Genomic DNA, 15,414 nt, shown 5'->3' with positions numbered 1-15,414 from the left:
CTTCTAAGATTATGAAGAAGAAATCTTTTGATAAAACATACTTAATTTTTGTAAAGCTATGAACTAATTTATCATTTTAATCTTAAAAAAAAAAAAAAATTAGACTATGTGACCATTCTAAGAGAGATAGTCCCACGGCCACCGTTTGTCCTACTTTTTTGGGTCAAATTAAGAACAGAAAAAAATCTCATGTAACACTCAAAGCTCACATAGGGGCCACAGAACATTCAACATATGTCCTATATATGAGAGTTAATACACACCAATGAGAAATGTGGCCAAAATTCTGCTTCACAATATTTTTGATGCTGTACTTTTCATATTTTCTATTGGTATTATTTATTTATTTATTTCCCTCAAACTGAAACTATGACTTCAACCGCTCCAACGTTTTAGCCAAAGCAAATGGCCTCATTACCGTTCACAAAATCAGCAATTCCAAGAGGCAAAGATGAAGTGTATGTAGTGGCAGTACCTCTAAGGGCAACAAAAGGACCAGCCCAGGTGCTTATGTCTGCTGCTTACTCCCTCAATATCTGGGATTTGCAGCATTTTATGGTCCTAATCAAACCCTCCTCCCCACCTCCTTCCTGCCAGGTCCTCTTTCATCTAATTCCCATCCTGGGTTTTCCATTTTTTGTTCATAAGGTGGTAAAAGTAATGACTTTTTCTGGTTATCTTAGCGTTTCATTAGATGGGTCTCTTTGATATCAACTGCAATTTTTATCTTGCTTTAATGGATACACAGTTGTCAAAGTTCTTAGTTCCTTTTGGGGTATAGGAATTATGTGGCTCTGAGGCTTTCCTTTACAATCCCTGTATCGGTTTCTGATGTAGTTTTTCAGTTTTGATGTGTTTAGCATGATTTTTCTTGTGGTAACACCAACTTCAACTGTGACTGCATAATTTGAAGTATAAGATACTCTTAATCTTCCAAAATTGAATTTTTAGCTTCGGTATTTTTTTCTAACACTGAGGATTTTTTTTTTCCATGGCATGATATCAATGTCATACTCAGTCCTGGAAATTCTTGTGAAGAGCTTATATTAAGTTACGCCACTCATTTGTTATAAGCACTCTTTTTCTTGATATATATGGGAAAATGCTGGCTTCATGCTGTATGAGTTGGATCTAGAGAGGCATAGACCCGGAGGATGACTTCTGGGTTTCTGTTCTAGATTCAAGTATCAGATTTTTGATAGAATCTGAGATTTTCTGTGTTAGGAATGGGAATGGAGACCTAGAGAAAGTATGACTTCTTGGTGTTCAATCTGTTTGCATTATTGCAATGTAGAAGTTCTAATCAGATTGATTCTCTATTTTCAGGCCTTGGTTTTTGATTTTCAACCTAAAGATCCTGAAAATTTATATGTGGCTCTTGATGTTATATCTGGTAGAGCAGTACCGGGTGAGCCTTATATCATACTAGCAAGTTCACTCCGAAGAGTTCTAATTACTGAATTTATATATGAATATTGAAACATCATCAGATTTCAAATTTTCATAGCTTTCATGACAAATTTTAATATCCATAAAGGTGAAGAACATGTTGTTACTATGAGGCCAGAGGCCTGTAGCTATGGTTTGGTCCTATTGGATGTGTCGTGTATACTACGTACTCCAAAACTAGGTTATTTGAAACCTCAATTCTTTTGTATTGTTGCCTCCAGTAATTTTTTTCAATCAAATTTGCCATTGCCTTGGAGAATTTGGAAGTTGTTGACTGCTGATAAACCTGATATGCTGATGGTGGACACGCCTAATCTGTGAACCTTGTAGACAGAGGAGATATCGCATTCGTAGTCCGGCAGGGGGCTGGACAGCTTTGTTTGTTCCAGCTTGGCTGCATACCCAAAAGGAGGTCTTGATTAAAAAAACAATCATTTGATTTTTGTTTGAACCTTTGTGGGCTGAAAGATGCTGCTTTCTACTTTTTGCAACTGATTTGTTCATAGTTAGGGTTACCCTGTTATATACTCTCCTTGATTCCATCTATCTCACTTCTCATGTCAACCAAGCTCCAAGGATTTAGTTGGGTTTTGATGAAAATTTTTGCTTGTTGGAATTCTTGATATTTCCTTTTTGGTAAATAAGGACTTTTGATATGGAATTAAGGAAAACTTCTGGCGGTTTTACCTTGTTGCTACATATGCGAAATACACTTTTTGTGTAAGCATACATTTTATCATGTCCCTTGCTGAAGTTTAAAACGAAATTAAAGAGAAGTCTGGAGATAGAGTCTGCAATTTGGCATTGGTATTTCAATTCCTGAATGCTAGAATTTAACATTTACCTTACTGTTAGGAGTTCTTCTTATGAGGGAGCTGAGAAAAGTACCAAGAAGCAAATGCTGGTATGTTGGATCTCCTGAAGTGGATGCTGTAGATATAGCATGTGAATTCAATAAAAGCTGGGAAACAGATTTGAGGGTTGGCCACCATGACTGTCGAGATTATACCAATGGTAATTATTACTTTGTGATTTTAATGTGCGTTTGTGTGTGTGTTACTTGTTTTCTTTTTAGGACCACCATGCTATATGCAATTGGGCTATCAGGAAGACTATAATGTCTGGATAATGAAGTGTCCACCATGCTACTTTTGATGCATATTAGAATGCCATCAACATATAAGTGGAGTTTAGATTCTTCATTGAGATCTTATCTCTTTGTATTCTTCAACCCTTCCATTTTATTTTTCATCATGCTAAATTACTTTTTGTCACTTGGAAGGCTTGGTTGAGTATCTCACTGGCCAAAAAGATGTGTTGGAGCACTTGAGAAGAAGCACTAGTGGTCTGGGGTAACCAACAACTTGCAAGGCTATCTGCCCATAAACAAAAATGTCCTATCATTTCTTCAAGGACCAATGCTATACCATGTTCCTTCAGAAGTTATATTCAGCCTCTCATTGCTAACTAATATTTATGTATATGTATGTGATGTTGTGGGGCCTGAACCACTACATGAGTTGATTCATTGTAAACTAAAAATTCATGTTTAAAATGTGAGGTATTAAATAGCAGCCAAAGGACTCTTAACCCCCATGGCGCCCCCAAAAAATGAGTTCTTCCCAGGCTGTGTAAACCTATTTTTTACTAGAATTTAATTTTATCCTGCAATATGGGGCATTCCTTGTCATAATTAAGAGTGTTGTTAGAGGTACTACAACTTTTACTATAAGCTTCCTTACAAATTGATTTGGCAGTTCGCAGTTGGTGAGATGATTAAGCAAACAAATTTGACTTAGCAATTTAATCAATTAGTGGCTGACTTGTCAACCGTACACTTTTAATTATTTTACTGATTATCAACTATCATGTCAGTTGCTAAGAGCATTGATGTACCCCCAAGCATTTGCCCATAATTGAAATCTATGTTGCTTAAGTATGCTGTACTGTGAGGGCAAGCATTTGCCTGAGGTTTTTTGGGATTACATTGCTTGATTGGGAGATGGTAGATGCTAGAGAACCCTAGCAAGAGAAACTATAACATGACCAGAGACATTTTTTGTTTTACAAATTTCATCCATGATAGGCCATCACATTCACTACATTCATCATAGAACCCCCACAAGTTGACAATTCATAATGAAAATATTTTAAATAGTTGACCATCTAATAAATAGGATTATTGAGCCCATAACATCTATTTGGTTCCTTTCTTTAGCATCCAAGCTTTTTGAAGAAACAAGAGAACCTCTCCTTCTTGTATGATTACAACATAATATAGACAGTGATGTCAACAAGCAAGAAACTGTCTTTTCCCCAAGGCATTGCTGAGGAACTGCTTGGGAAGTTTTATTTCATTGGTCTTCTTCCTGTGTGGGTAATATGATTTGTTATATACCTAACACTTTCTTGTTCCAACTTCCTCCAAATGGGAAGTGAAAAAAGTTAACAAAGCGCAAACTTCTATGCCCATCGTATAGCAAAATGAGCCGCTTTCAGACAATTCTCTAGATGCAGTCTCATCCCCCAACTTTTCTCGCCCCATCCTATTGACAGGAAAATGTCCCCCATAGATCTTTGCCGTTGGCGCTTTTTTTTTTTTTTTTTCCTGAATTACAACAGGGGAAGGGAGAAGGGAATGACAAAACAGGCTGGACAACCCAATAATAAGCTTCAATACAACCAATTCAGTGCAGAAAAAACATAAACTAAAAGGAAACGTGCCTAATGAATAACACGACCCTATAAACTTACGATTTTTTTCCTGGTATCTTGATTTTTTTTCACTATATCTTTCCGATGTTCATCATAGTCGCCAGGACAACTAAAATGGTCAACGGAAGAAAAGTTGGGTCGTGTGGTGAACAACTAGGAGAACAGGTTGTTTTGGGATTCAAAGAAGTACGCTTGCAATAGGTGAGAGAGACAAAGGGCTGTTGTGAAAAGATGTTTCGAGAGATGTCTAGTGGGAGAGAATCCTTTGTGGGGTTGGATGAGGTGGTCCTTGGGTCCTAGCCATTATTATATGTTTTGAATACTCTCAGATTTTCAAAATTGAATGTGATTTTGAACAAAAATTTCCCCAAGAAAGCTGTAGGGAGGGGGTGGCGCCGCGTGGCCACTGTTACTTAGTATGATGTAGCAAGTTGATTGTGCAATATGTTCACGGCCGTAATATTATTGAGTATGATGTGGCAATCCATACAAAAAAATTGACGGAAATAGTACAGAGAGAGTGATTTGATAACGGATTAAGCCTTAAGGTTAAGGATATGTTTGACTGATTTTAAATTTGAGGAAGTGATTCGATCAAAGCTTAAACCCAAAGGACATGAACGGTAATTTTCTTTTTTTAAAAAAAAAAAAAATGGTAAAAAGAAAAAAAGAAAAAGAAAGCTTAGAGATGACCACAAAATATGTCATCCAACAGTTTGAACCTATAAGCATCACCAACCATCTTTAAGCTCACAACTTTGTCCTTACTTTACCTTTTGAACCTTTTGGCTGCCCCAAGTTATGAGAAATGTGTACTACTTTAGTTCTTTTTATTGGCTCACATCCACTTGATGTTTATCAATTTATTTCACTTGATGTCCTCAAATTTCTTACAATGTTTATCAACTTATTTTCACTTCCAATCTTTACTATTATATTATATTATTAATATTTTGGTGGTGGGGTGGGGGGAGACTTCTTTTATTGTATAATATATAGGTGGTGGTTTGAAACTCTTTGCATTGATCTTCCGGGACAAGTCTATTAGTTGATGTCATAATGAATACCCAAATGGAGCCTAGCCCAATAAAACTGAGTACTTAGACCGATTTCATCGTATAAATTGATAAACAAAAACTCAGAACTTGTGCCATAGATTTGGCTCGGGTTCAATTTTAGTTGAAACTTGATCTGTTGAGATTGAGACCTTATTTAATGAAGATTAGCTTCGGTTCCCAATTCTCTCATTGGTGGATTAAGATGAAGATGTCAAGAGGAAGAGGATTAAATAAAGATCTCAAGATTGGGAGTGGGTAGGAAATCTGTAAAGTAGCATGCCAAGGTTCACTAAATTCTACCTGGTAAATAAGAAAAATATTGCAAGAACCAACACGCAATTAGAATATTCAAAAACAGGGCAATTTCATTGAAAAGGAAGTTCATTTCATTGAAGTTCATAGAAAGCATAGGTGACATACAACCTAACCTGATAGGCTTTGCACATAACCTAACCAAATTGGCTGCTTCTATCAATCTTTGTGGAAGGATTCCCATCGTACAAATCCCTCCCCCAATCCCCCTGATTTGTTGTTTTTTTGTATTTTCTATTTGCCCAGAAAAGGAAGAAGAAAAAAAACAAACAAAGAAAGCATGTGCCCATAATTACCTAACTTTAAATTACCCATTTATCCCAAAAGTTTAAGCTATTAATAAATTGTGATTTTAATCATTTAGTTAATAAGTAAGGCCCAAGATATTGAATATTCAATTGAAATGAGAGGTAAACTACAGAGATAAGGTTCGAATATCCTTAAAGTTTAAACCGATAAAAAATGTAAATTTAATCATTTAATTAAGTTCTTATGAAAATTATACAAAAACAGTTCGTCTTGTTTACCGAGCAATTGACATTGCTATATTTTGAGCAATAGCATTGCTTTTACTTCAATGTTTGCATGATATCATTCACAGGAAATGATAAACAAAATCTTGTTACCCTTCTTTGGCTGTAGCTTTTGCTTTGGGTTAAGGGGTGGAAGACTAGCTTCAATAGGATGACTCAATATAACTATATTCAATCTTGACAAAAAGCACAAGGAAAACATTTCAATTTCCAGTAACTTATGCCTTAATTTTACAATGTTGGAGCATCTGATGTCACATTCAGATGTTCACAATCACAGACCTTTGAGACATGCAAATAAACAGAAAACCATATGCTTGATTGAATTCAGTAAGCAAACTCACTGGGAAAGAAGCTCCCAACTTCAGGAATATTCAAGCATCAATGGAGGTGTCAATCCAGCTGAGGCTGCCCACATGAACAATTGCTTGAAACCACTTTGGTATTCCCTGAAACATGAGGTCTTTAAACTTTCCACTTTTTGGGTCATAGGAGACCAGCGCTCTGCTCTTGTACTCCAACAAGATCTCACCATTCTGCAAGAGGCATAGAACTCTAACAAATCTTCCTTTGGAAATGATCTTTGAAATCTTGAAGGATTGGTTCACATTTCTCTCAAATCCCCTAGGCACATAGGATCCTATGTTGAATTTCTTGATCCAAGACTCCTTCACACCATACTCTCTCATCACCCATATCTCCAATTTCCCAAAGTTGCTGTAAACTGCAGCAGCAAGACAACCTCCCAGAACCACCAGATGATACTTCCGCTTGTTTAAAGTATAGCAATCTGGTGTTGGGACCTCCTGGAATTGCTCGTCGGCTAGGTCAAACGAGATGATGCTGCGCCTTTTGTATCTTCGAGGCCAAGTTACCCAATGAAGTCTTCCCTTAACCAGGACTTGTGATGGCCCCTGAAGAAGATGGTGAGCTGCCTTTCCCATACTTCTCCAGGTGGAGCTTCCCAGAGTGAAAATTTGAACCTCTGAATTCATGTTTGTGATTCTGAAAGTGCGGCGGTAGCATCGATCGGAATTTTTGTAATAGATTATCTTAACCACCTTGTATTCCATGGTTGTGGGATGAAATCCGAATCCAAAAACCAGTTCTTGATGTAAATATTGCATGGACTTAGGCAGCTCTTGGTATTTCCTGGCAAAAGGGTTATATATGTATAGTGCATCATTATATAATGCATCAGATAAGCATAGTAAACCATTACATGAGCCTACCACATCAAACTCAGACATTGCAGACCAAAAAGGCACATCAAACATTTTCACCTTTTCCTTCTTGTCATTGCAGGCAGAGAGTTCTACAAAGTAGAGCTGGTTTCTGATGGGATAATCACAGTGGAATATGAGGCAAGGATTGCGCTCAGCCATGCGTGTGCTGTGCATGTTAACAAGATCAGGATCTCTTGCTAACATGCGCCAAGCCCTGCATACAGACTTGAACTGAACCAAAGACGATATGGGAAGCCCTGAAAGAATATCAAGGATGATTTCCCTTGGGAGGCTTTCCAGTCTGCTTTCTGGGTGTACTTCTTCATCTTCATCATCATCATCTAGCTTTCTCCTCTTTCTTTCACCCTCTTTCTCAAACTCCAATTCCATGAAAACTAACAAACGATATGCAGAAGAGGAAAGTGCCTCAAGGAATAAGGGGCCTGCAAGAGAAACCAAAGATTAAAAGCGGTAGACTTTGGTGTGATCAAATTAATAGTCAAAGAGACGGAAACCACAAGGCAATTGTCTAGTGTGAGAGAGAGCCAAAGTTGAATAATATTCTTTAAAAAAGGTTAAGCTTTCCCTTTCATTAGAGGAAAAATTAGACAAATCAAGCTCCATGTCAATGAAAGCTGGCCCTATTGACAGTGACTCACCAGTATACCAATGAACTCTCTTTAACCTCTACTTTCGCGAATATTGTATATAATGAGCATAGTTGGTTTCTTTCCACTAAAAAAATACATTTTTTCTTTTGTCTATATTCACCCAAGTGTTTCTTCAATGTGGTGGAGGAATCATCCTCTAGAAAAAAAAAAAAAAAAAAAAAAAAAAAAAAAAAAAAAAAATTCTGGTAGTGCTTCTATAAATATATTCATCACCAAGAACGTGTCAAAGATAAAAGTTGGTACAGGCGGTACATGCAATGTACAAAGACACCAACATGATCGAGCAACTGACAAAACCAAACAAGAGCATCTCTTGCAGCAATAGCATACTTCAAATACAAAAAGAACCCACAAGGACCATCATGTCACCCCCCTCGTAATGATGCCTACCCAGTCATTTAATTAGGATGGTGGGCAATATGGGAAATTAAGGAAGCTAAAAAGACATATTAAGAGAGTATGCCGGGCCAAAACTCCAAACATTCGCTCGTGAAGATCACCTCGAATGGTTGTGAAATCCGTGTTGTTCGAATTCTCAGGAATGAGTCACGAAGAGGCTCTGTCTTGAATGAGTTTCAGGTCATTAAAAAAAAAAAAAAAATCCAAATAACTGAGAGATTTCAGAGTTATATACTACATGAATTTTCTTGTGCAATCGCCGAAAGGGTATGTTTGTTAATGTGTTTTGAAATATATTTTTTTATGTTTAGAATTGTTTGTTAATGTATTTATATTGAGAAAATAAAACAAAAGATGGAAAATAAAAAAGGGTACTTCTTATACTTCGTGGGGGCATGGCTGGCAGTTGATTGGTTGTGAATTCCTTGGAAGTTATTTTGCTGAAAATAGGATTTGAAAAACTTTTACCTGATCAAAAAGGAAGCTGATACGCAACATGCATATAAAAGGAAAAAGAGATTCCCTGATCTGCATAAATTATAAAACCTGTTTGGATGTTTACACTTGCGGCATTGATTGGATTGTGTATACAGAAAAGGAAAAAATGGCCAATTGGATTAAGAGAGAGTAAGGTACATGTACCTCTCTATTTGTTAAAACTTTTTCTTTATTTTACGAGAAATTCTATGATTTTTTATGATGTTCTTCTGTCCTATTATGTGTATATTATTTTCTAAAAAAACAGAAGAAAAAAAAAACTTAACCCATCGGTTCGTTAGAAAACATTATCAACTTAAGATTAAGAGAACACCAAAAAAAACCCGTATCATTCATCTTCTTCTATTTCTGTTTTCCAAACAAAATCATTAATAAATAACTCAAAATATAAAGCATGTTTTATGCTGCTTTTATTGAGAGCATCGTGTCTTTTTCTTTTTTCTTTTTTTTTTTACCTATTTTTTACTATTTACTTATTTTTTTATACTACACTTTTCTAATTTCTAAAAAAAAAAAAAAGAAAAAACTCAAAATACAACGCATTTAAAAATTTTATACTGCCACGTCAGAATACTTTTTTAAAATAAAAATAAAAATAAAAATAAAATCCTGTAGAAGAACACATTAAAAAAAGGAAGCTTCAAGTAGTTTTCCCTTGTACATATTTTCCAAGGAACCCTATGAAAACGTACCATCTATATAATTAATAGGCCTTTACAGACTGTACACGACAATCGTCCTCTGTGTTTCCACCAAATTATAATGAGCAGCAGCTCATTAATATCAAAGTCAAAAGTGCCCTTCGTACTTTTTTGTATGACATCTTTCTTTTTTATATTGTATTATTGTTGTCACAGAATTAATAAATAAAATTATGCTTATGTTAATTAGCCTAATCTGCCTTGTGAGGGAGAATTCCACTTGATCATTTCATGTCAAAGACAAAAGAGATTGCAGTGCTTGTCAGTCTAAGAAATTTCTGCCAAGTTTCGCATTGGATTATGGTCTTGAATCTTGATGGGTATTGGTGGATTTTAGTGATAAGCTTAGTGGGTAATTACTCTCAATGAGATATTAATCATGAAATTAAATTGCTTAATTATTTAGATGAGGAAAGGGAGTTTTGGTAGAAGACTGACTATTTTGATAAAGTGAGAGAGTTTGTGGTAAATTATAATTAATTATGCAATTGGTCTGCTTGATAAATATATTGGGTACTGTAGATTTAACTACAATCCCTTGATGTGACACTCATATTTTATGAAAATGAGTTATACCCAATGGCAATTTATATTTTGATAGTTGACGTGATAAGTATAGCGTGAATTGTAATGGCAATTCATATTTTAGTAGTTGACATAATAAGTATTACGTATACTGTCACGTAAGGACAAATTAGTCTTGTCGAGTGGGGCCAAAGCATGAAGATAACAATGTTGTAGCTTAAGGACTCGCAGTGGTACTAAGCTTTTCTTTCTTTCTTTTTTCTTTCAATTTTTTCCTTCTCAATTCTTTCTTTTGGTTGATTCTCATTGATTCTCAGGAACTAAGAACTAATATAGATTATAAGATAACAATTAGAAAACATTGTAATATGCAATCAATTGACTTAGATCATTTACATTCGTCTCAACAAAAAATGCTTTTTTGCTAAGCCAAGTACCCAAAAACACATTTCATCTGGCTCAACAAAGAGGCCATCAAATTGTTGAGCAGTACAGTGCTCAGTAAGTTTGTTAAGCAATGTAACTCAACAATGTATATCATATATTAATAAAAAATGCCTTCTTTTATCTCTATTCTAATAAATAAACTTTGTTATCATCTCTCTCCTATAAAATGAAAAATCAACCTCCTTCTTCTCCCTCTCTCTTCCGGCATTATTTAAGAACCTTTATCGTTAATAACTTGCTATTGAATGCTTTATTTTAGAACAATATGATGGTTAATAAGAAACTTGGTATTAAATGCTTCATTTTTTTCTTAAATATGACAATTAGAAAAAAGAAAAATACAAAATTTTAAAAAATATGACCATTAGGAAAATAATTTTTTTTTTTTTTTTAAAAAAAAATAAGATCATTAAAAAAAGACAAATTTAAAAAATATGACCATTAGGAAATGACAAAGTTTTAAAAGTATGATTGTTAAAGAAATCATATTTAAATAGAATAGTGAAAGTGAATAGTTAAAATGTTGAGCCAGATGTAAGTAATTTTTAAAAGTTGATAGTTAAAATAAATAAAAAAAAAGATATTTTGACTAAATTAAGCAAAAATTTTGCTAAGTCGAATGTAAATGCTCTTAAAAGCTCGACGCATCTAATAATGTATTTCACATCATGGAATCATCGATCCACTTTAAAATCCCCTTTGATTTCCACATTAAACTTTTTCAAATTTAAAAAAAAAAAAAAAAAAAAACCTTTGGATGTAATGAGGCCAAAATTAGGTTTTTCTATGGGTTTTTATAAAGTTTAGGCTTCTATGATAGGGCCATGGGGGTCGAGCCGATTGGGAACAAACTTAATATTTTGGTATATATATATATAAAATTCTTGTGTCTCCCATGTATCTCCGTGAAATTGACAATATAATAATGATATATCATAACAAATTTAATAGCAATTTTAAAAGCCGCGTTAATTTTGAGTGGATACAAAGAACTAAAGAAGACACAAAAATGATGTCTATCATTATATATACTAGCTTATTACAAGGGTATTTTTTCATGAAAAATGCTAGGTGTTCGCTCTCCAATCAATAGCTGCCGTCAAGAAATATAGAAATAAAAGTTGAATGTGAAAACTATGGGTTCGCTTAGGACGGCAGATACATATCAAAAGGCAAAAACCCATTAGGAAGGATTTGAAGAAATGGTATAAATATATAAAATATGCCCAAAATGCCTACATATCAAACACATGTATGCGAAGCTAATAACGTTGTTTAAAGTAAACTATTACATGCGATTTCCCTTTGGTTCCCTCTTGAGAAACAGAGCAAGAGTAAGAAGAATTGTACCCGGAGAAGGATTGCAATCAATGAAAGCTGTCAACTTTCAGTTAAAAAAAAACCCACCTTCAAAACCTCTATGCATCAAACACCTATTGAAACTTTTTTTTTGAGGACATATCTCGATGAGTAGATCCTATTGAGCACTATCAGGAATACATGGTTGCTTCCAAATAAACTAAAATTATATAACTCACATATAGAATCAAGCATATTTAATACTCATCCCAATTCCCATTAATCATTAGAAAAACAGAGTAATAGGCATATCCTAGGTTATACAAAGCCCTTTGTCCTACATCAATCTCATATGCCCTGACTATTCATTGATCTTGTCCTAAGATGAGTTTTCTCTGTTGTTGAATATTTTCTTTTGGCAGTAACTAATAACACGTGATTTAAGAATATGTGCTGTGAATTTAGGCAATCAGATAAAAAGTATTAATCAAACAGAATTAGGAAAATACAGAATACTTAATAATATATATTAATTAATACAGAATACAGAATCAGAATACTTGGGTGAGAGAATTAGGAGTATAGTGGCAGCAGAGAAGGAGGAACCTACCACAACATCAGTGTACAGAAAGGCTACCAGTATTAACTCTGATTTGGGCAATTTTGTACTGACAAAGTGATTAGAGGTTCAGTTTAAAAAGAAGAAATTGTGCTCTGCTGAGCTCGAGGGAGTTATAAGCAAGCATAAGAAAAATAAACTCTCAGTAATACAACACAAATTTAATACATACAACCATCTCCGAACACAATAAAATTTCATATATATATATATATATATATATATATATATATATATATATATATATATATCTCAGTAATCAAAGAAACGTAAAGATACAAAAGGTTGATATAACGTAAACATACAAAGAAACTAACCTGATACAGAGATCAAGAGACGGTGGAGAGTGGGAAAAAAACCCTATTTGCAGGTTGAGTTATATAGAGATTGAAGTCGGTGGAGAAAATCCTAGAGAGGCTTGGATTGGAATCGGTTAAACTTTAAAACAGAGAAATAGAAAGCCCTAAAAACAGAGAGATAGAAAAAGAGAGAGGAAAACGTTGGAAGAAGAGGAAAAAGAGAGATCAAAATCAAAAACCGAAAGAGAGAGCATGCCTTAGAGGAAGAGACGGCATTGTTTCCGTCGCTACAGTGAAGGAAGAGAATTCAAACTGAACCGGTTCACTTTTTAAACCAGTTCAGTTTTTAAAATAATGTATTAAAAATCCGGTTTTGACTTAAAAATAAAAAAATCTGCCACATGTCACAATTTTAAGGCTTTACTATCACAGAATCAGCTCTATGTGCAGGATTCTTCTTTATAATTTAATTTTAAAATTTAAACGCATCTCCATCTTACTTTTTATGTGAAAAAATCTATCATGCTCATTTTAACAAAAAGATATACTAAAGGTTATAAAACTCATATACTTCTAAACATTCGAAGAAGAAAAAAAAAAAAAACACAGAGAAAAAGAAACAAAATATTTCTTTATGAATAAAAAATAATACAAAATTTTTTACTCAACATTTAATGCAGTCAAAATTATCAAATAAAGCTTCTCACATCAGATTCAATGTTTCATTATCTATTTCGTGTTTCCAAAAAAAAGATTTTTTTTTTTTTTTGGAACAGTAATCAAATAAAGTTTTGCTTTCTTTTGCCTGGAAATTTGAGTATAACACCAAAAAAAAAAAAAAAAAAAAAAATTCTCATAAAACATTCAAATGAATTACAACATATTTGTAAAAAAGATAAAATATTTGTTTTCATGAGAGTAGTATAAAATGAAAATAATGGCAAGAAGAAATCATGTGGATTTTGATTATCAAAGCATTGGTTTTTAATATTGTTGGTATGCTATCTATCACATTTCAATGAAAATTAAAATTTATATAATTCTAAACATTCTAAAAAAATACAAATCAAACTAAACAAAATACTTTTTTAAGAATTAAAAAATAAAACAAAATATTTCACTAAACCTTTAACACAATCAAATCAATCCTCACATAAGGTGCAATGCTAATATCTCTTTGGTGTTTCGAAAGTATTTAAGTTCAATTTATGCTTATTAATCAAATAAATGTTTGCCTTGTTTTGCTTTCAAAAGCATAAAAACACTTTAAAAAATAGTAAAAAATCGACTAAATCACATAAACAAAACAAAAAATCAAGTAAAAAATAAGAGCCTTTATTTTAGTTTAATTCGTATACATTAAAACATGTTTAAATTTTTGTTCGTATAAGTATATATGATTTAAAATGAAAAGTATAAAAATAAAAATAAAAAAGTAAGAAGAATACATGAATTATAATATAAAAAATTAGTAGGAATATTTAATATTTTTAGTGTGATATCTATTGAAAAAAAAAAAAAAAAAACGTATAAGCACTTTGGTAATTCGTTTCCAATTTCCTAGCACCAAATCTTATATATTGTTAAAAAAAATTAAAAAAAATTCTTATATATGGTTTTTTAGAGCAAAATTCTTATATATATAAAGATTATTTTTTAAAAAAAAAAATAGCAAGAAGAATACATGGATTATAATATAGAAAATTAGCAGAAATATTTAATATTTTTAGTGTGGCATCTATAATATTTCAATACAAATCAAACGCATATAATTTTGAGCATTTGAAAAAAAAAAAAATACAAAGGAAAATAAACGTTTTTTTTTTTTTTAATAAAAATTTGTTCCTATAGATATACATGGTTTAAAATGAAAAGTATGTAAAATAAAAAAATAAATAAAAAATATCCTTTTAAAAAAATGGGCTATATGAAAGATTTATTTTTTTTTTTTTTTATGACTTATATGGCCAATTATGAGTAATTAATTAATGTAGTATATTTTTAAATTCTAAATGTTGTCTTTATGTAGTTTTGGAAAGTAATAAATTCTGAGAAAATAATATCGTACATTAAAATTTTGAACTTAATGAAATCAAATATAAGGAAAATTATTGAAATATAATTAAATATTCTTAATTAAGCTAATCTAATGACGAGTACACTCTTAAAAAACAGGTTTAGCCTTTAAAAAAAATGGGTTCACGCCACATGTCCCAATTTTAAGGCACTTCTGGGAGGGGTTTCAGCTTATATATATATATGTGTGTGTGTGTGTGTGTGTGTGTGTGTAAAATTGGTCCATATGGTTGGCCTAAATTATAAATCACTTTTTGTGATATAACAAATAATTTATAGGTCCATGTAGTTAGCCTAAATTACAAATTAATCCATGTTGTATAAAAAAAATAACTTATAGGTCTTCGTGGTAGGCCAAAATAATAGTTTACTCCATAAAATCAATTTTCGTTAAGTAACTTAACAAAATCCGTTACTTTGTCATGTCATACTGCTACAAAAAATTAACCTAATCTCTTCTATCTAAAAAATTTTAGTTAGTGCGTAACTCTCTCTCGTTTTCATATTTCTCGCCACAATATGGGAGCATTTTGCGTAACCCTCCCTCGTTTTCATATTCCTCACCACAATTTGGGAGCATTTTGCAA

At 32.9% G+C, this 15,414-nt stretch overlaps 2 protein-coding genes across 3 annotated transcripts; one reads left to right on the top strand and one right to left on the bottom strand.

Moving 5' to 3' along the window:
• Positions 1 to 327: 327 nt before the first annotated feature.
• On the top strand, positions 328 to 3,163 carry LOC132181490 (PTB domain engulfment adapter). Of its 2 annotated transcripts, none has more exons than XM_059594738.2 (4): positions 328 to 648; positions 1,327 to 1,408; positions 2,305 to 2,463; positions 2,732 to 3,163. In XM_059594738.2, exons 1-4 carry the CDS (start codon positions 406 to 408, stop codon positions 2,803 to 2,805), a joined length of 558 nt encoding a protein of 185 aa, XP_059450721.1. In that variant the 5' UTR covers positions 328 to 405; the 3' UTR covers positions 2,806 to 3,163. The 2 variants fall into 2 exon arrangements, with proteins under 2 accessions (XP_059450721.1, XP_059450722.1); XM_059594739.2 differs by having other exon boundaries at positions 330 to 597.
• A 3,056-nt stretch (positions 3,164 to 6,219) lies between these two features.
• Positions 6,220 to 13,026, bottom strand: LOC132181250 (F-box and associated interaction domains-containing protein). The gene is made up of 2 exons (XM_059594381.2): positions 12,770 to 13,026; positions 6,220 to 7,736 (listed from the first exon to the last, which is right to left on the bottom strand). Exon 2 carries the CDS (start codon positions 7,681 to 7,683, stop codon positions 6,442 to 6,444), a length of 1,242 nt encoding a protein of 413 aa, XP_059450364.1. The 5' UTR covers positions 7,684 to 7,736; positions 12,770 to 13,026; the 3' UTR covers positions 6,220 to 6,441.
• Positions 13,027 to 15,414: the final 2,388 nt, after the last annotated feature.

This window comes from Corylus avellana, chromosome 5, assembly GCF_965113065.1.
Source record: "Corylus avellana chromosome 5, dhCorAvel1.hap1.2, whole genome shotgun sequence".
Taxonomy (NCBI): domain Eukaryota; kingdom Viridiplantae; phylum Streptophyta; class Magnoliopsida; order Fagales; family Betulaceae; genus Corylus; species Corylus avellana.
The sequence above is the reverse complement of the archived record's forward strand: the minus strand, read 5'-3'. Positions and strand labels throughout refer to the sequence as shown.

What these genes read in the sequence shown, in the direction of transcription:
- LOC132181490 (XM_059594738.2), top strand. Translation starts at nt 406, where the DNA reads ATGGCCTCATTACCGTTCACAAAATCAGCAATTCCAAGAGGCAAAGAT. An exon ending in TTCCATTTTTTGTTCATAAG is followed by an intron (nt 649 to 1,326) that starts GTGGTAAAAGTA and finishes CTCTATTTTCAG; the next exon opens with GCCTTGGTTTTTGATTTTCA. An exon ending in ATCTGGTAGAGCAGTACCGG is followed by an intron (nt 1,409 to 2,304) that starts GTGAGCCTTATA and finishes CCTTACTGTTAG; the next exon opens with GAGTTCTTCTTATGAGGGAG.
- LOC132181250 (XM_059594381.2), bottom strand. Translation starts at nt 7,683, where the DNA reads ATGGAATTGGAGTTTGAGAAAGAGGGTGAAAGAAAGAGGAGAAAGCTA.